The 21,586-nt window shown below is 44.3% G+C and overlaps 1 protein-coding gene across 1 annotated transcript in view; it reads right to left on the bottom strand.

Annotated features, from left to right (window-relative positions):
* The window catches only part of LOC137256175 (hypoxanthine-guanine phosphoribosyltransferase-like), a 47,922-nt gene that overhangs the window by 9,549 nt on the left and 16,787 nt on the right, over positions 1-21,586 (bottom strand). The window contains exon 4 of the mRNA XM_067793881.1: positions 157-222. Coding sequence (XP_067649982.1) covers positions 157-222 — 66 coding nt within the window. The remainder of the gene's footprint in view (positions 1-156; positions 223-21,586) is intronic.

Below are 21,586 nucleotides of genomic sequence, written 5' to 3'. Positions count from 1 at the left end.
TCAACGAAATACAGTCTTACATGGCATTCAACTCCACACATTCTATATTTCCACACAGTGCGACGTATCACCAAACGCTGTTACTATAACACAGCCATGGACACTGAACTGGTGACTCAGCCTTCCATGCTGTGTGAAAAGTAAGAGTTATCTCACCTTTCCTTCAAGATTAGCCAGGTTGTCTCCCCCTATCACCTCTATGTTCCCTGTGGAGATGTCATTCTGAAATTAAAAACACCAAAAGTCGTCAAACAAGTACTGGAATACTTCATAGTTTTCTACAGAGGGCCTAGCTTGACCTGCACCTCTCTACAGGTCAATGTACATGACAAGACTGATCCAGATGTAGTCTGTAATGCTGGTATGGCCAGTTGACATACACCTAACCAGACATTTGGCACCTCACCTGACATTTGGCAACTCATATGACATTTGGCAACTCAGGTCACATTTGACTACATATGAACTATCTTGAAGAAGTACAGACTTTTTATAGAATTTAGTTTAAGCATTTGGAACCCGTATTGTTGCAGTCTGAAACTCAAATTATTACCAACTTGCACCCAGTGCATGTTAATAATGAACTGGTTTGGAACACTGACAGAGAGTTAGTCAATGACTGCTACTGATCATGTCATGAAATTTTAAGAAGTAAGATAACATCATGTCATCAGAGCCAGACAAATGTTGTTATAATGATGTGTTAATCAATATATCATCACAAAATCAATCATTATAATATGTTTTTTCATTCAGAGCAGCAGGTGCAAACTAAGGTGATACTGTGTGTAAATAGGATTCACGTCCATAAAGACAGCCTTGGTCTAGTTGGCTGGTCGGTCATGTGCAAACTAAGGTGATACTGTGTGTAAATAGGCTTCACGTCCTTAAAGACAGCCTTGGTCTAGTTGGCCGGTCGGTTGGCCGGTCGGTCGGTTGTATAACAAAAGGCACAATGCTTTCTTCTATATTTCACTTGCAAACCCAAAACGTTTGACAATAACCACAGTCCCAACTAGATTAGACAGCAAAGGAATGATTCATTGTTTACTCCATCAAATAGCGGGCAATTTTTAAAGCATGTGTATGTGAGTTTATTGTTAGACATTAACAGAACTAACAAGTACAATAAGTTGGAAGATCAAGCAAAAGCCAGCAATGTGTCAAACGGAGTGGTAAACAAGTCTTGAAACCCCCATCTGAGACATTTAACTTTGAGTATGGTTTATGAGGCTAGACCATTTCTTCCTTTAGATTTTAATATGTCTATTTATTTAATGTGTCATAAGGGTCGCGAGTAAAACAGCATTAGCTGGGCTGCTTAGTGCATATATTCCATTTTGTGTATCATATTCAGACAAACAACAAACAAGTTCCAAGTAAAAACACATCTTAAAAACATATGCAAATATAAACCACAAATAATGAATATATTGTATTCATGAAGAGATATGGTTTGATTCTCCCAATATGCAAGCAATCCATAACAGGATAAATAAACAATATTAATGAAAACTAATATACTGTAAAACATGAAATTTTTTTGCATTTTTGCATCCAGATATTTTTGCAACTTGGCGCTCAAAAATAAATTGTACTAAAAGTTCTACCAAAAGTAAATCCAATCACTTAACAAAGGTTGCCGCTAATCTTGAAATGAGTTCAGTAGAATATGTCCATATCCGTGCAGTGAGTGATGTTTTCCTAATAATAACACACACTGCATAGGCCAGACAAACATGAAACAGTTCAAAGGTATTATAGCAAGAGGAAGCCTTCATGACATTGTACGATGATAATGACATCATCAAAACTGTTCTCAGTGTAAAGACACCTATCCATGCCTGTTGGATGGCGTCGATCCACCAAACATTCTCCACACAATGCTTGGGTGATTGGCTCCTGTCTGGACCATCGGACATACTGATTGATTACACAATGCCATTTAGAAAGCGGTTAAATGTAAAACATGTTATATTTGGGATTACACTTTCTTGGTAAAGTACAGACTCTTGTACTATGGGGTTTGGTCCCTGTAGGGTTCAAACCCAGACCCTTTAGACTCAGGCACCTAATCGCCCTCACACAAAGTCAGCTGCCTAACTCAGGCCTACCATACAAACAGTGACCAAATCATCAAAACAGACCGGGGGACATATTGTGCAGAATTGCAAGCCTGACACTTGGAAGTATGAACATAGGCTTGAAGTTTAATACAACAGGGGGTTGGATGAGCCACATCCCGAAATCAAATTTCAACATTAGACTCATGGTGACAGAAAACATTATTGACTACAGTCTGTTCGTCTCCCCTTGCCGGCATCTTTGATGATATTTATGCTGTTTCGGGATGCTATGGTTGCCATTTTTGGATGTTGTGTCTGCCGTTTTGTGCACTTTCCGACCATTCGCGGACTCTGTTGCAGTTGATACACAAGTTTTGTTTCCATTTCAAACGATTAGTTTTCCGATACGGGGGTTTGTTTCAGTTTAGAGGATATTGGGGCAGTTTTGTTTTGGTGTATAAGAGTTCAGTTTTGATGATTTGTTCACTGTTTGTAGGCCTGTAACTGTGTAAGTTGCGGTGGTTGGCTGAGCAGATTAGGCGGCTCAGTCTGGACAAGACAATCCAGTGATCAACAGCATCAGCATTGATCTACACAACTGGAATAAGATGATGTGTGTGAATCAAGTCAGTGAGCCTGACAACCCGAGACCGATCCAGTCAGTCACCTCTTATGATAGAATTTTGTGAAAAATACATTTTTGGCAAGATTGATATTGAAATTGCTCAAATCCAATGTTTTCGCTTCATAAGTCAACAGATTTCAAAATGAGAATATATCATATAAAATACGTGTAACACAAAAAGAGACATGGGGATGTATAGGGTACAAATATAGACACATAGATGGACAATTATAAATTAGGTGGATCAACAGAAAGGTAGACGGACAGACACAAATGGACAGGTGGGAGGAGCTACTGGCAACTCTCACTTTCACTAAATTAACACACAAAAAGAAGAATTGAGAGTTGGAAAGTTGAGGTAAATTTCAAACAAGATCTTGTAGCCACATTTTGAAACACTATATTGACTCTTCAGCATGTCTTTATATATATACACAAGTACATTAGCAAATTTTGATTTGCAAAAGTTTGTATTTATAAAATAGACACAGTGAAGTTCTGAGTATTCAGGACAAATAAAGTATTTATTCTATTAATCCTTTTAAACAGAGACTATTTTTCTAAAGCAATATAATATATGAAAATATCACAATGATATGTTCTTAAACATCTGAACCAGTGCTAACATTACAATGATTACAAACAAATGTGACGTCAATTCTAGTGTGCACATCATGCCATTCATTAGGATATTATTAACGATAATACCACCAAAAATTACACTTCAATAATGATTACATGTTAGTTAATTAATGAACAATAATGAAAATATTTTCAAAGAAAAAATACAATATATCAATGAAGAATCAGTGCTAGTGGCTACGTACAACATCCAGTAAATAAAATTTACCTCTTTACTTCCACAGGAAGACTATAACAAAACAGACAAACATAATAGACATCTACAAAATTAGACAGAATTAGCTAAAACTACATCCAAGAAGTGAGTGAGTGAGGTGGGTTTAATCCTGTTTTAAGATATATTCCTGTATTTTCACACTTGGGGAAACAAGAATTGGGCTCAAGCAATGACAAGCAGCAGTTGTTACTATGCTTTCCCACTGCCCAGGAGCGACCAAGAAACAGGATGTACCCATTGTACTAATAAGGGGAATTAACTGAACCTGGAAGTTTGGCCTGATGAGGAACTGTTCTAACCACTAGGCTAACCAACAGCCCAGGAGCGACCCAGAAACAGGATGTACCCACTGTACTAATAAGGGGAAATGAACCTAGAAGTTTGGCCTGATGAGGAACTGTTCTAACCACTAGGCTAACCTACAGCCCAGGAGCGACCCAGAAACAGGATGTACCCACTGTACTAATAAGGGGAATTGAACCTGGAAGTTTGGCCTGATGAGGAACTGCTCTAACCACTAGGCTAACCTACAGCCCAGGAGCAACCCAGAAACAGGATGTACCCATTGTACTAATAAGGGGAATTGAACCTGGAAGTTTGGCCTGATGAGGAACTGCTCTAACCACTAGGCTAACCTACAGCCCTAAACCAATAATCAGAGCCTTCATTACATGAGCACACCATCTAAAGTCAATTTTGGGTTGTGTTCTTTAGACAATGTATTTAGACCTATGTGATTTGAATTGGTCAAAACAGTTTGACATGAAATTTATGTCCTGAGAGGGTGTTATTGAGCAATAAAAAAGTTAAAGGCATGAGAGTTACAGGTATTGTGTAACAGTAATTCCAACATTTTCAACAAGACTGTATGATTGGTCGATTACACACACCAGTACAATTTATTTTCATCAATAGTCAAAGGAATGAGTGAGTGATTTTAGTTTTACGCAGCACTTTGCAATATTCAAGCTATGTGGCGGCGGTCTGTAAATAATCGAGTCTGGACCAGACAATCCACGGATCAACAGCATGAGCATCGATCTGCACAACTTGGAACCAATGACGTGTCAACCAAGTCAGCGAGCCTGACCACCCGATCCCTGACTGGTCATCTCTTACGGCAAGAAACATCGGCGTTTGTGGCCAGCATGGGTTGCTGAAGACCTATTCTACCCCGGATCTTCACGGGTCAGCAGTCCAAAGAAATCATTTAAGACTGGGTTCATCATGGCCACATCCAACAGTAGAATTTAATCCAGATGCAACTGCTGAAAGACAATTGGCTTAACGTCTTCGTTGATCTCATAGGTGTATGTCAGCAAGATGGCAGAGTTTTCACATTGCTTCCCACTGAAAATATTTCCAAAAACTCATCTGTGTATTTCTCCAGTCTCAGGTAGCATCACCTTCTCCAAAATAGTTTCTACAGAATCTATTTAACCTCCTCACAGTCACCCTCTCCAATGCTGCAAGGGAGAGGGTGGGTTTAACAGTGCTTTAAAAAGTTTCACTTATATCTAGGTCTCCAGACAAGTTTTGGGGATGTGGGTGTACATACAGATCATACTGCAAGTGGAGGGGTACTGAAAATTTTGAAGTAGTACCGATATGTTTTTGTGTGAGTGAGCTGGTGATGTGGTCTTTATTTATGATAATAAGCAACTTTAGAACTATTACAGGTCATATATATTACACGTACAAAGGTATTTAAATGCGTACATGATACACTCGAAACCTTATATTATGTTGTATATCACTGTTTATGAGCATACCTTATGCCTGTGCGCCCGTTATCTGAATATGACCATGAGTGAGTGAGTGAGAGAGTGAGTGAGTGAGTGAGTGAGTGAGTGAGTGAGTGAGTGAGTGAGTGAGTGAGTGAGCTGTAAGCAATATTCCTGCAATATGAGATACTGCAGTGTGGTCATTTTCAGAAACTCATAAAAAATGTGCCACGCCGGATAAGGATCCACTGTATTATGCCAGCATAGAAGACATATACGATGTGGTCAAGCCAGCTCACATAGCCACAGGCCATGTTGGACGTGATCGGATGGCCAAAGAGATCAACATAAAGTATGCCAATTTCACCTGTGAGGCTTGTACAATTCCTGAAAAATTCCAGTCTGCATTCTGGGTTCCACCAATCACCATACGCTGCCATGTTTGGATGTGAAGCAAACGTTGGCTTAACATCATCATCATCTTTGCAGACCAAGGTTGTTGAAGGGATACAAACTGAGGCCGATCTTGTTTTCGCATTATCCAGTCAGCAAGACTCAACAATCACCAATCTTGGTCCGACACCATACACCAGCCAGGATCTGACACCATCCACCAGCCAGGATCTGACACCTTCCACCAGCCAGGATCTGACACCTTCCACCAGCCAGGATCCGATACCAACCACCGACCAGGATCTGACACCAACCACCATCTAGGATCCGACACCAACTGTCAGTCTACAGTTTGAATCTGCACCTCCAGCTATCCCAGTTGAGCAGAACAGTGACAGTGACAATGATATGCCAGCGCTCACAGTGATTGCCACAGTCTCACAGTCTACACCAGACTGCAGGGATCTACCACCAGTGAGTCCTGCTCCAGTTGCTATCTCCTCGGATATACCCAATGCCCGTTTACAAAACATCATAAGTGAGAGAATAAGTGCCAGCTCTGCCCAGATGGCACAAGCTCAGCGTATGGTCAAGAGGTGTTGTGTTAAATTAGCCAGTAGCCAGGTGGGAAACAGCATAGCTGTACCTATATCTCTGGTGGATAGGGGACGTGGTGATCCACCTAATATATTGGGAATAATCATGGACGGCGATTGAAATGACATGTACACTATTTGTGTTAAAGTGGGGATTCTGAAAGGGAAGTTTTCATGCAATCTGTTTGATTTGTGTCCCCAGTAATTACTTATGGACTTCTGTAGATTGTACAAAGACTGTAACTCTGCGTCAGGTTATACATATAGAATCCAGCTGTGGTGGACAGGGATATGTCTGGTGCATTTGTGCAGGTTTCAAAAACAAACTGAAATGCTCCAGCTGTTGTCACAGCAGCCGGTTGTGCAAAAACAAGTGACATGTGAGATGAATTAATCTGATTCTGACAAATAATTTTACAGTTCAACTGAATGACTTCTGTGATATAACATTTCAGTTATGTGAAATGACTGATTACTTATATTGACAGTAACATATACACACGGAAAACAACCAATAATCTGCTATGGCTGGAAAGTTTCGTTTTGATATACTGATTCCAGCCTGTCAACACTTGGCTCCTATCTCAACCTGTAATTAAACAACTTACTCTAAACACGAACCAGACTGGTCCATAATATGTTGAACCTGAATTTTCTGCCTACTTATTGTCATTTGTAACCATGGTAACATTAATGTAAACGTTTCAATAAATCATTATTTCCCTCCTGTCAACAGGATTTTACTTTAGCTTTGGAGCATACATTGCACACTGACCTCTACTCTTGAAGATCCGGGTTTGAATTGGTCTTCAGCAACCTATGCTTGTCATAAGAAGTGACTGGGTGGTCCCACTTGCATAGATTGATGTTCACACTGATAATTATTGTATTCTCTGATTCAGACTTCATTATCTAAACACTGCCGCCATATAGCTGGACTATATGTGGCAACCAATCAACCAACCAACCAACCAACCAACCAACCCATAAAGACTTAAGCTTGCAAATGAGAGCAGTTGCATGTCCCCAACTTGTATATCAATCGAGATCCCCAGAATTCAAAAGATGGTTTTGCTTCTATTGGTATATATGTTACAATCAGATTGTGAAATCAACCATTTTATGAAATGACTACAGGCGTCACAGAAAGTGACACGAAATGGAATATTTGTTGTTGATCACATGACCACATAAAATCTTTTGAAACATCTTTGACTTTTTTGTCATCAATCTAATGGACATTAGCACCAGTGACAGAAGGGTCTCATATGACGTGCATATGTGCGTTGAATGCACAAGAGAAGACAACAGATGCTGAAAATAATTCATCAACCAGTCATTATGATCAATGATTCATTCCAGTCTCTACAGAAGTTACTGAAAAGTACAGATTAGTTCCTCCACAGGACTCACATTGCCTGCCAACAGGGTTTTACATGAAGCACGATTCCAGAACATTCGACGCAACAATTTTCTAAAAAACACTCCAATTACTATCATTGTCAACCTTGACCCAAGTTTTATGCGCGACCGTCAGAATTCAATTCAATAAAATCAATTTGATCAGCAAAATATGACAGTTTCTGTGAGGTATGCATTAATTTAGATATTTCAGTAGTATAGGGAATGATAGTTCTGGCTCACTTTCAAGAAATGTCTCTACAAAGCCTTATTTAGTAAATAAGGCTTTGGTTGGGTCATTAGCTCTTGCTACTATTACCCCTACTACAAAAAAGTTGGCGGTAATTACTGTGCCTTGGTAGGAGGTAACACTGTGCCGTACGGTACGATCAATAATTCTTCTCTTACAAAACCCCTACCCGGCCCATCCCTCAAGTAGTACAAGTTAGGTTCGTCGGCTTTTATATCCACTTTATCTATGTTGTAAGTTTTGACTGACCATATAGGATCGGTGGCCCGCTTACGGCTATCGCCCTCGTGTTCCCCCGGCTGGTATAGATACCTCACTAGGGCCCTATCTGGTATCTGTTTCTCCTTCCCACGCAATGGAGCGGCCGACTCTGCAACTATTGATTTTAATTTGATAGCGTCTGCCGGTTTCTTACCGGTGAGACGGGTGACTTCATGGTTGATTGCCGACACCACCTTGGGTAACCTCGTGACCCATTCAGTCGATCGTTTTCCAGGGGTGACCATCTCCCTAGCATACTGATGGCCGAACAAGCGCTCAGCCAAAGTCCTATTAAATCTCTCAACTATGGCTTGGCTGCGATGGGCTCCGGCCGTGCCACGCCTGACCTTTGTATCGTGTTTGGCTAGCAGTTGTGACACGGCACCCATGAACTCCCGTCCGGGGTCAACTTGCAGCTCTGTTGGCCACGTCAGCGGACTGCGTTTGTATATGCGTTCGAATCCTCTGGCTACCTGGGCCGAATCTTTCGTGGTCAAGGGTTCGGCTTCCTTGTAACGACTGGCTACGTCCACTACGGTTAAGGCATACTTGTACCTCTTGTCGTGGGGTAGGAACAGTAGGTCTGCCTGGTGAATGCTATTAGGTATGTTAATACCCAACCTCCTTCTAGGCACGTAGCGTGGTGCCGGTAAATAGATCTGCCACAGGGCTTGTTTTTCAAGCCACGCTTTGGCTTCCTCCGGGGGTACTTGCGCTAGTTTAGCTAGCTTATCTACTGCGCTAGCTCCTTTCCAGTACCCACGCGGGCTGTAGTAAATAGCCTCAAATTTTTTCATGTCCATACGCGTATGTGTTTATACCATCAATAGCTATCCAACGTTTCGTGTCCATAGGCGACAGGGACGTCTTGTTTATAGTCAGTCCGTATATCTTATGCCCATCACTTCTAAGTGTGTTCATTTTATGTCTAAAGGTACGGGTCTTGAACAGGGCTTCCTTGAATCTGGCGTGTTTGATGTGTTGTTTCACCACATACTTCTTAACCCCCTTAGCCTTCCGGATCTCACTATTGTCGGCTTTCAGTATGGAGTACATCTTAGGTCTCAAACCTATGTACTCGGCTATGGGCGTGCCAGCACACTCGTCCTTCATCTTACCTAGGACCTTTTTATTTACCGTGCTGTGTAGGGTATGGGTCTTAGGGTAGTCGCTGGTGTCGTATAAATCGAGGTGTTTTTTCATGTCCTCGTACACGTCCTCGGTTCGAATCTCCATCAGCAGGGAATCCGTGTCAGTGTACAGCACTTCACACCTGTCGCCGTACTGTTTCTTGAGCTCGTTGTAGTAAAAGTCGTACATCAGGTGTTTGGATAAATCGAGGATGCTCATCCCCACGTAAACAGGCCGGTTGAATTTTATGTGGCTTTTCTTCATGTGTATGGCAACCAGGTTGTCTGTAAATATTTTATTACGGTTGAATGCCGGACTGGCTATCAATTTAATGAGCTTGTCTTCCTCACTAGATCTAACCAGCTTCACGGTTACGCGTTTCCTCAGGTTTTCCATAGTCTTACCAAACACCGAGTTATTCATGAGCTTGTAGAGATTTTTCTCAAAATCACTGGTGGCTTTTTTTCGTAGGTCTGTGTTCATTCTGATGTAGGGCTCCATCCATGGGCTCTGGTCGAACATGAGCACCCTGTGTATTTTGGTCAGCCTCATACCCAACGACAGGTACAGCTGTAGGTTGCGATAGTGAACGATGTACTTGGTCTTATTCATTAAGTTAGGCACGAGTTTTTCAACGTCTGTCACACGACCACCTGACAAGTTATGTTGGTACTCAGACATCCAGTCTGTGTTAACCCTCATACGTTCGGGGGCCAGGGGGTAGCTGTTGTGCGATGTGTGTAATTCCTTGGGATACTCTAAGTCAACTTCGAGGATATACCCTTTGTTCGAATCTGGTGCGACCCCCATAACATCAACGTGGGGTACCCATTCGAATCCCCCTGTAGGTAGATACTGGCTCATGGCCCAGCCATACAGGTTGTTTGCGTCGAGGTATAGAATGTGATTGGTTGGTTTGTTAGGATCGTAACCTTTCACGTATTGATTATTTGCTTTCGCGTATCGTTTGGATGCCATGGAAATCCCACCTCGCAAGCCTTTCTCAATGAATAGGTGCATGTCGTAATCTGTGAGCAATTCCAAATTAACTCCGGTCTTTTTAAGCAAGGCGTCCCACGACAGACCTGGGCTGGTGTAATACCATGCGGGGTCGAGTTTATACTGCTTTAAACATGTCTGCCGAAACGTTTCAAACACGTCGGCTAACAGCAGTACATCTGTCCTCAAGTACAGGTCGTGATAATCACCCAGGTTCTTACAACCCAGTTTATTCCATACGTTAGTCGCGTGCGAGTAATCATCTCGTGAGACGGACGCCTCATTCAGCTTGCTATAAAAGCAGTCAATAGGGGGTAGTCTGGTCTCGGTGAACTTGGCCCAACTATCCATGTACTCATAGGGGTACACACCCTTCCTCATAAGCAGGGGTCTAGTCTCGGCGTCTGTGTATCGATCGGTGATAGGGAAGGTATTGTTGGCCTTGACCAGACTGTCGAGTGACGACAGGAGGAACTGAAACGAGTCAATGAACCTAAGTCCGTTTAAGCTGAAGGAGATGTATCTCTCCATGTTGTTGGGGATGCACGTTATATTACCATCGATTTTCGCGATGGCCTGCATGATCAAGTGTGAGTCGTACCCTCTCAAGTTGTGAAAGACAACGGGGATGTTTATTGTCCTAGGGTTGATTTTAAGCTTGAGGTTGCACGCGCTGTGAGCGGCGCCTCTATACTTACCAGTTATGTGGCAGTGATCTCTCACCGAATCACCGTTAAGTGGTGAGTCGCACACGTGACAGTTAGTGCTACTAGCGTGAGCTAGCCTGTCGACTCGGGTCATACGCATGGGAGCGATTCTATACAATGCATTCCTAATAATTTTTTCTTCCTCCTGCAAACACTTTAGAAACCTTTCAGCCGCGTCAGGGCCCCTATACACTACCGGAGCTTTCGTTTCCCCGTCACAACGGACGACAATGTATCCAAACGAACAGGCTTTATGCTCTTGTGTCTTGTGGGTGAAGGGAGCCTCGCCGGCGGCACCACTGGGGGTATCCCCCACAACTAAGGCTTCGAAGTCGGCGTATATAATATAAGGTACAGACATTTGGTTCTTGTGGTTACTGAATTTTAGGATATTTTCACCTTCCTTAGGCATGTCGACTCGTATGGCCGTCTGCCCCACACCTTGGCAATCATCCCGGTGGGATTCTAATAAATCAGCTCGACTGAAACCGTGTAGGCATCGTACACAAAAGTGTTTTTCCCCAACGTGTTTCGACTGGTCGTGCAACAACCGGCTGAGATGTTTTATCCACGTGTAGTGATACTTTTCACCTCGCTGGATCATGAATATATTGATAACTTGGCGATCCTTCACCGGGCTGACCCTGTGTACTATTGTTGTGTTACCTTCGTGCCCAAAGACATTTATAGCCAGATTATTCTGTTTTTCTACTTTAGTGATCTGGGATATTGGGGTGGGTTCATCTATACCATCCCAATTAAGCCCATCGTCTTGGGGATAGCTAGAAAGCCTATCTGAATTCTTGCCAGCTGGAAATAAGGCTGACCTGATAGCTAACCTCAGGCAATCGTTTCCTCTATTCTTAACGTTTACTATGGCATGTTTGTTCCTATAGTAGGGAGGCAAGGCTAGGTATGACCCGCCTCTGAACGGCACGTAGTTAGCTATGTCTAGATAGACATTATCGATTTTATCTACAGCCCACCCGGACCCTAAGTGTGTGTAGCGTTCTAGGTATTCTCGTATCTGCTGAAAACTGGTATCGATTGATGCGTCAATGGTCTCTGCATGTGTGACAACCTCTTGTTTACCTCGGAAGTAAGGCTGAACATACTCAGTGGTACTCCCAACCTGCTTATCGAGCGACATTTTCACTGTGATCTGAAACTTGATACTTCCTAGGTTATTTAGTTCCTGGTTGACCTTATCAGCTATCAGAGGCTTGATATCTGTAATGTCTATGTTTCTATCAACGTGCATGCGCCAACCTCTCAAATAATTGCCTACGGCGTGCTCAGTGCGCACGAACTGTAGGTCAATAGCTCTATTCTGTCGTAATAATTCTACAAGCTGTGGTTTCCTCATACGGGAATACCCGCCTAAACCCAAATCGTGTGCCTCGGCTTTCAGTTGTTTTACAGTGGGACGTGCTACGGGAGCATGTGATAACAATGCGGTTAACCCGGCTCTCCCCAGGTTTGAATAACCCGTGTGTCCAAGCTGTTTTGCTTGAGTTTTTAATTGTTTTACCGTAGGAGGGGCTTCTAAACCTAGTAATCTCAACAATGCTGACTTCCGCATTCGAGAATACCCGATGACACCTCTCTGTTTTGCGACCTTCTTCAGCTCGCGTACAGTAGACATAGTGTTTACACCTAAGAGAACTAATGTCTAATTGGTTCACAGTAACCTTAATAAAAAATATATTTCAATCCTGTATTTTTATTTGACATGTCTATCACTTCTAAGAGACCAATTCTCGGAAGTCTTCTATCAGCGAGGTATCATGTGATAACAATCCGACTAACCAGTCTCTCCCCATGTTTGAATAACCCGTGTATCCAAGCTGTTTCGCTTGAGTTTTTAATTGTTTTACCGTAGGAGGGGCTTCTAAACCTAGTAATCTCAACAATGCTGACTTCCGCATTCGAGAATACCCGATCACACCTCTATGTTTTGCGACCCGCTTTAGCTCGCGCACAGTATACATAGTGTTTACACCTAAGAGAACCAATGTCTAATTGGTTCACAGTAAGGGGAGGTAACCCTTTCACGCATTGGAGTCTATCTTGAGCAGTCGCCTACGTTCTTTTATGTAGCCTTTTTTATTCTTGTAGATGAGTTGATGTCTGACTACGTTCGCTCCGTGAGCTTTACATAGACAGTAGTGCCCTTTAACCCCGATACCACACACAGAACACGTGTAGTTAGGACTTCCCATATGGAAACAACAGAACCCCTGATTCCTGCATTTCCTACCACAGGCCTCGGTCTTCCCCATAAGTATGTATTCGCATCGGTATGGAGCGGGTCTCATGTTTACTTATATAGGTATTTTAGTTTAATTGCTTCGCAACCAACGCAGTAGCTGCTATACCCAAAACTATGAAGCCCAGTTCACGATTCATTTGTCCCTTGGATGGTGTGTAGTACTGAGCGAGTGTGGGTTTATTGAGCGGTTCCAATCGTTTACCAGTTAGTAGGTAGTATTCTTTCATTGCTTCATCGACATCGTTGAATGTTTGAACGGCATGGTTTTCACGCGTGAGTTGTTCGTTAATAAAATCGATCCTCTGGAGACGTTTTTTAGCGTACTCGGCCTGTGCTCTTTGTAATTTCTCAGTAGCGAGATCGTGCCGCTTCCTTTCTTCCTGTATTTCAGCCGCGTGATCATCTCGTAGTTTCGAGAAGAGGAAATTACTCCCGGAAAATGCCAGGACATTCACTAACGCCCCACCGACCATCATAGCTATCGTGGCCATCCCTATATTTATTTCATTATATTATCAGGTATTATTCCTTGTTTTACTAGGATGTCTTTTGTGGCCATCGCCATACCAAGGTTCATTATGAGCATACCCATATCCTGCAGGTTGAAATCTAGCTTGATAGTTGGTTGTTTAAGCACCATTTTAGTCAACCGAGCGTACCCTACGGCTAGACTGGCGACCACTGTGGCGTGGTATGTGTCGTTGACGAACGTTTTCCCCTCAGACATTATGTATATGATATAAAATATTAAAATTATAACATGATATGCGGATCTACAGTGGGGCCTGCCGGCGGCGTGGGGGGTACCCCCACACCCCCAGGGTTTCCCTCAGTTCTCCCACTATATAACCATGTTATAACCACGGCAGCAGTTACGCCTACAGCCAACAACAGTCGGGGGTTGGTCACTTTATGTTGGTTACACCACCATTTTTTACCGGCAGCTACTCTCTTAGGATTCTTCTGCCTGGTTACTGTTGGGGGTACCCCCACTGAAGGGGTCTCCACCGTCACCTCGGGACTCACTGTTGGGGGTGGGGTCTCCTCCACTGGGGTTTCCTGTGCAGCATCCATCTATACTATTATTATTATTCTTTCTCTCAAATTGACAATGTTTTGCCGTGATAATCGCCGCCGTCACTGGAGCCAACAACATACCATATTTGTGGTACAGCCCGCAGCTGATAGAGCTCACGGCGTGTTCGATAAAAGGGTCTTTCTCGAGGTCCTCCCACAGGTAAAGTCGGCGCTCTGGTGGAATGGGAAGGAAGTGTGATTTCTTCGGCTGACATTTTGTGAATTTTATCCGGAGTGTAGTCTCCAAAGTAATGTTTGGCTTTGCCGCCAACAGCCAACGCCACCAGTTTCTCTCGCTTGGGGGAATCCCCCACAGTGGGGCCTGCCGGCGGCGTTGGGGAGACCCCCAACTGTTCGAGCAATTCCTCACACTCCATCTTATAATATAACAAGTAAGATTTAGTTTTAACTATATAATACCCGATGCAGACAAAACACAGAGAAATGAAGGTTAAGTTGCACACGACAAATACTTCAAATATCATAGCTATGCTTAGCTTTGCTTAGCTTTGCTTAGCTTTGCTTAGCTTTAGCATACTATATATGCTACTGGTTGGTCGGTCTTTAGCACGAGCTTAGCGTGTTTAGTTTCAGCGAGCTGTTTCTTCACCCGTTCCCGTTCTAATTTGCTCATCACATCGTTCTCTCTCAAACACTCCTCGAACGAATCCCTATCCTTGCAGTGAAATAAGGCCACCCATCGCGTCTGCTCCCTGAGGTCTTTCAACACCGAGTTGAACTTCTGCGTTAGCACCCAGACGCTGTGATTTGCATGCCGGCCGGAGAAGGCCAGGTACGATAGCATGTCTCTCTTTTTTGTTATCTCGCGATTAGCGCTGCAGTCGTCCAGTATGAACAGCGTCGGTTCCCCTTTAAATTTCTCGTGAAGAGCTTTTAACCAGTCCTGCAGGCGTGTCCCAGGGTCGATTTTGTGTACGTCCGGGTCCGTCATCACCCAAGGTCGCGCGTACGTTTTATTCATACTAAGAGTAGGGCACATGATAACGATGTTATCGAACACATCCTTGTAATAACCCTCTAACATATCCAACACGAAAACGGTCTTCCCACAGCCAGTCTGCCCGCATATGATAGCGCAGTGTGGGTCAGTGGGTAGTTGTGGGTACCCCTGGGGGTCTCCCCCACTAGTAGATGGCTTGCACGAATCTCCCATTGTCTATATTAAGTTGCGCGTCCATAATAACGTACAGATATAATTTCAACTTACCAGCGGTTTGAGCCTTCTTAGTAATCTGGATGTTATCCCTTCGCTGCCGTTATCTATACGGCGCCCGCTACCGTGCAGTTTATCATCATCCGTGGATCGCATGTCCAACCATAGGGCGTACTTGGTGGTCAGGTATTCACCGATCTGCACGGAGCCGAGGTCCAGGTCCTTTGTTATATAATCCCCCACTGGTAGCTTTTTTATCTCATCCCACTGCTGGTGTGGTCTCATACCATGACTGAACAGCTGGTTGGGCACGCCCTCGATGGTAACTTCCACCTTTTCAATCTCGGGGTTGAAAAACTTCTCGCTGTCCCTCCGGAATGGATCGTAATCCTCCACGGGGACGACCAGGATACCTTTCATCGATCGTGCCGGCACGTTCAGGTTGATATTCCACACAGTGTCGCTCTTATCTCGCACGACTGATCTATGTCTCAGTACGCGATCGTACAGGATGGCCATCTTCCCAGAGTACTGGCTTCGAACCTGCCTGGCCAGCTCCGGGCTAGTGACCATGTCGAACTCAAGAGAGATGTTGTCTATGGCATAACTGGCCTCATCACCGTTCGGCGTACGCACTACTTTGCTATAGTCGTTAAACGTGAGCTCGTATTCGAGCCTATCACCCAGCGCGGCCTGGTAAAACGGCGCGTGTCCCGTGAGCAACTCGAAGTCGAGCGGCACGCAGAATCGATTCCCGTATGCTAGAGCGATGGCCTTTTCACCGTCCGATAGCTTGTCTTGCTGGTCTTGCGTGAAGACGTATCCTATGCGCGCCCGGGTTGATTTGCTGATACCCTGGTACACATCATTGACTCGTTCTCTCTCGCTTTTCCAGAGATCCTTGTAGCAGTGAAACACGTCGCTGTCGTCGATGCTCAGCACCTCGTTACCGCTGATCTTGACGGTCGTTTTCTTGATGATAGCTCGACCCACGTTCCGCACTAGCTCGCGTTTGTCGTTGTCGGAGGTCAACGTGATATTGAACGCCAGTCGAACAGTGCCTGGTACAATGAGGTCATTCTCACCAAGGTTTGGAAATCTAACCAGCAGAGTTTGATTCTGGTCTATCTTGCTGGGATTGTTGGTGATGGTCACCGACTGGCGCACGGCTCTGGCTCCTAATGGCTCTCTCAATCTTCTGAAAGGATCTAATTTTCTGCCGTACATTGTTATATAAAAGAAATATATTTTTAATACTAATGGATGAAGACATAGATATGACGGAGATGCCGGGCGCTAGTGCCCAGGCATTCGATGATCAGGAGACCTCATTTACTAGTTCACCACTGAACCAAGAACTCTTGGAAACAACGGTAAATGATTATTACGAAAGTTTAAGAAGAGATAAAAACTACGTTGAACCACAGGGTCGATACCATAAGAATTTTTTTATTGATACAAAGGGTGTTCTACGCCTTAAGTCTGACCCAGGGGTTGACCTCTTTAACAAGAGCAATAAAAAACCACTGGCCTTGTCAACTCTAGCCAGCCGCCATGGTGTTGAATTTATCCGTACAAATCTAAACATGAATGATTACGGTGGTGCAATACCTAAGGCCGTTAAAGAAGATCTGCAAGCTACCAGATCCCACCTCACCACTAGAGATGAAATGACACCACAGCGTGCTACAGAAGCCTCAGACAGCATAGAAAAACTGTTGAGCACCTACTGGGACAAACCGTTACCGGGGTTTGACTTTCCGGTAAGGGAACTGCGCGGCTTAGACGAAGCCGTGAAACGCGTGCGTGGAGAACTCGTGAACAACATGGGGAAACTGAACGAAATCGACGAGCACATCGCTAGGGAAAAAACCAAACTCAACGAAACTGAAAACGATGATATGAAGCGTCGTATCAATGAACGAATACGTGATTTAGAAGACGAGAGACGTACACGATTGGAAGCCGCTTCCTCGAATCGTGAACAGCTTCGATCCCAGATCAGTCGTATTCGGGAAACAATCGATAGAATACTGAATGAGGATACAACTTTAGCCAACAGGATTCGGATATTGTTCCGGGAGCAAGGGATCACCATCGCCAGCATTCTGACTGCATTGGGTTTCATCATATCAACCCTGGTGGTGTCACTGACAGGGGGAACCCCCACACCTGCCGGCGGGGGAACCACAGGCGGTGGTGTTAAAGACTGGATAAAAAAACTCGGGGAAGGCCTAGCTAAACTGGCTGGTAAAGCCGCCGAAGCCCTTCCCGGCATCCTGGGTAGCATCGTCTCGTGGTTGTTGAGCGCTCTGTCTAAAACTGCCATGTGGCTCAGTCAAAACCTGTGGGCAGCCATCGTCGCCGTGGCGGGTCTGGTGTACGTAGCGGCTAAGAAATCTTTAACCAAATAAGTCCCACAGTTACCCCACCAACCACTAAGGCTGTTTTATTATCGATGTGATTGGAGGCCTGAATATGGGGGTGTGTGGGGGGTACCCCCACATGAACTTTAGGCTCCGGGGGCGGCGCAACTATACCCGTTTCACGTGGTGGGATGTGTGGGATATAGGGGGTGTTAATATCGGGGTTGATACCCAACTTTTGGCCCGCCGTGGCTATGACTATTTTGTTGTTATAACCCACCACTTTTTTTACTCTCAGTTGCATATCACTCGGAGCCATGTACAACCCCACGCCGAACACGTAGTTGACTTTCGATCTGGCGTATTCTAACACGTTTTGGTAACGGTCGATGGCCCTCGGGAGATCAACTGGAGAATTGATAGCATCCTCAACGTTGGAAACGAACTGTTTCTGAGCGTCGTAAGCAGTTCCCTTACCGAGGATGTTGGAACGCGTCATAGACTGCGCACCCAACAGCGCCCACACGTACGTTCGAATCGAGTCGTTCAACCTGACTACCCCGGCACGAGTGAATCCTTTCGACGTGTCCAGCATGAACATTTTCCACCCGTCTGCGGTTGACTGCTCCACTTTCTGGACTGTGAAAGCAACACCACCTTTAAAGTTCATACGATCATCCCTCCATTCATTACTCGACAAAGCAAAGTCCTGGCGTAGTATATCTCGTTTCAGTAAATCATCACTGACTTCTTTCACTGATCGCGCGCCATCATAAGGAATACCCAACCCGTGGTTCGGCCCCGGCAAACGCCAATCCGTCTTCGGGTTTATTTCGAATTCATTGCAAATACGTTCGTAGGCCCGTCTATCGTACGGGTTGTTTGTTGCGCCCCACGCTTTGTCCTGTGGGAGGGGGGCGCTGATCTCTTTAAGGATACGTCTGACCTGGTAGTACACGTGGAACTTGAACACAGACTGACTCAGCGGTCCACGCCGAGTGTCGGCCAATGTCACACCACACCCCGTTGTAGCGCACCACACGGCAAAGTTGAATTGATTCTGCCAGAACTGCATAGGGTTGTTGAACCAAGCGTGGACTGCCTTGATGTTAGTCACCGAAAGCTTATACTTATCGAACACATCTAAAAGCTGGGCATTGAAATACAACCCAGGAGCAACCACGATCTTCATGGGGGAGAAATCTACGTTCAGTTTAGGGTAAAACACACCAGGGGAATACATTTTAAAACTATTATATAATGAGCATATATACTCTAACATGTACATAACACTTCCAGGAATAACGAGCGGTGAGGCCGTTCAGCTGACGCACGCGATCGATAACACGTCAGGTCAACTCGAAGTCGCACTCTGCGATATCACCTACCTACCGCAATGGACTAACATCAACGTCAGCAACAATAAGCTGTTCGTCAGTGGAACTCGCAGCCAGATAACTGACGGCTACTACAGCGTGTGCTCTCTAAACGACGAGGTCTTCAAACCCCTGGGAGCCGAACTCAAGATGAACGACTCAAACGGTACAGTGGTGTTAATCAACAACGGAAGAACCTCCTTAAGACTCGGCCGACCATTAGCGAGGATACTCGGTATGTCTCCTGACGAGATAAAACCAACAACAACCGTCACAGGCACGAAGTTACCCGACCTAGTACCGTACCGAGAGCTGTACATTCATCTCGATCAGGTGAGCACAACGTATAACATTCAAGGAGGTCACCCTTCCACTATACTGAGAGCAGTGCCGGTGAAAACTGAGAAATTCAACGACGGTAGAACCGAGTCGTTTTCACCACGGCAGTATAAGAGATTAACCCAGGGCAACATACCTGAGTTGACAATATCGGTGTTAGATATAAATCATAATCCTGTAAATATAGGATACCTCAGCTTAACGCTTCATGTAAAATGACCAGCGCACAAGGGCCCGGAGTGAAAAAATGCGTCAATATCGGGATCTCCGACCTTGGAGACACGCGCGGTTTCGACGCTCCCGGAGTAGATGGTAAATCGTACGCCTTGCAACTGAAAAACAACATTTACAAACGCGTTGAAATCCCCTCCGGTGGAACCCTAAGTGATATGATAGATACCACAAGAGCAACAGTCAACACTAAGTACGCCCTTGTCAACACCGGTGATAATAATTGGATAATATACCCATCGTTCGGGGGTAAACTGTTCGACTTAGACGATGTTGAGAGCACTACCGTCGTCCAAAACAAACCATATATGCTCGTCTTCACCGAAGATGACAAGTGGGTGTTGTTACCCGATAACAACTGGTTTATCAATATTAGACTCGTCTCCCCCTACGTGTTCACTGATAACAAAGACAACCACCTAAACAAAGTCGTGAACAATGGAACCCTGCTCGTGGCTTACGTCCCAACTCAGAGACGTAGCATAGTCGTCAGCCCAGTCAACACTATAGCAGCCCACATGCTATCGAGTAAACCAGCCATACAAAACGTGAAATTGCAGTTGGTGTCTGAATTCGAAGGTGTGGTCACTATACTAGAGGATCTACCGGCAAACTCAACACTGATCATCAAAGTCTACCTAGGGGAACCATCGGGGAATGATGTCGAGATCGTGAAGGGGATCAAACTCGGGTGGGTGAAACGACACCAGTATCAAGTTTGCAACGTTTACGTGCGGGTGGGTGTCGACTCCAAGACCAGTCTGCAGGGGGTCAACGTGATCGTGGAAAACAAGATATCACTAATCAATATCTTCCTGCCTGACAACATACACTTCATGAGTATGAAGTTAACCCCTGAATTATTCTCAGAAAACCAGTTGGAAATTATATCGTAATAGTATAATAATGACCAGTCATCATCCCAACACTACGCTTAACGACCTAGGAGATACGGAGGGATTCGATCAGCCTGGTGAGGAAGATGAATTCTACATCCTGCACTTCAAAGACAACGTGTACAGACGGGTGTCGTTATCAGATTTAAAAGAGCCTAAATGGATGATCAACTTAACAATCACCTCACCTTATATCACATTAAAAGAAGAAAAAGGGGGGTACATCTCTAAGATTAGGAATAACGGTACCTTGCCCGGGGATTTCATTACGGAGAATAACGCAACAATCTCGATAGAGTCTTATGTTGGAGAAAAAAGTAGGTTAAGTTCTGACACAGAAAGTAAATTAACATTTAGCAGTAAGTTTTTTTTACCCAAGGAGCATCTTAATCAACTAGACTACCTCTACACAATCATCATAGAAGTCGTCTTTACGTATTTTAACCAGGAAAACTCCTCGAAAGGACGCCAAATTTTACCCGGGTTGACAATACACTGGTATAACGAACACGTAGGTCAATATTGCCGTATTGTTATACAACGGGATGCCCCCACGGGTCCTATAAACCGCTTAATAAGCCTCCCTGGGGTTTTTATTACAACAGAAAAGTCTATTGGCTTCACACCTATTATCCTTAATTATGATCTATCCCTTGTAGGCTTCAAATTCATTCGTGAAATATTAACTGAAACCCAATTAAAATATTTTTCAAAATATATATTATAGATGGGTCTGTACCCAGTCGTAGAGGAAGTAGCGAAGACGCTGGAAACCGTAGATGGGTTCCGCTTGAGACAGTTATGTGATGTGAAACGCCAACTAGAACAAGACCGTGACACGCG

The sequence above is a fragment of the Haliotis asinina genome, chromosome 11 (assembly GCF_037392515.1).
Source record: "Haliotis asinina isolate JCU_RB_2024 chromosome 11, JCU_Hal_asi_v2, whole genome shotgun sequence".
Lineage (NCBI taxonomy): Eukaryota > Metazoa > Mollusca > Gastropoda > Lepetellida > Haliotidae > Haliotis > Haliotis asinina.
Note: the sequence above shows the minus strand (reverse complement) of the source record. Positions and strands in the feature narration are given on the sequence as shown.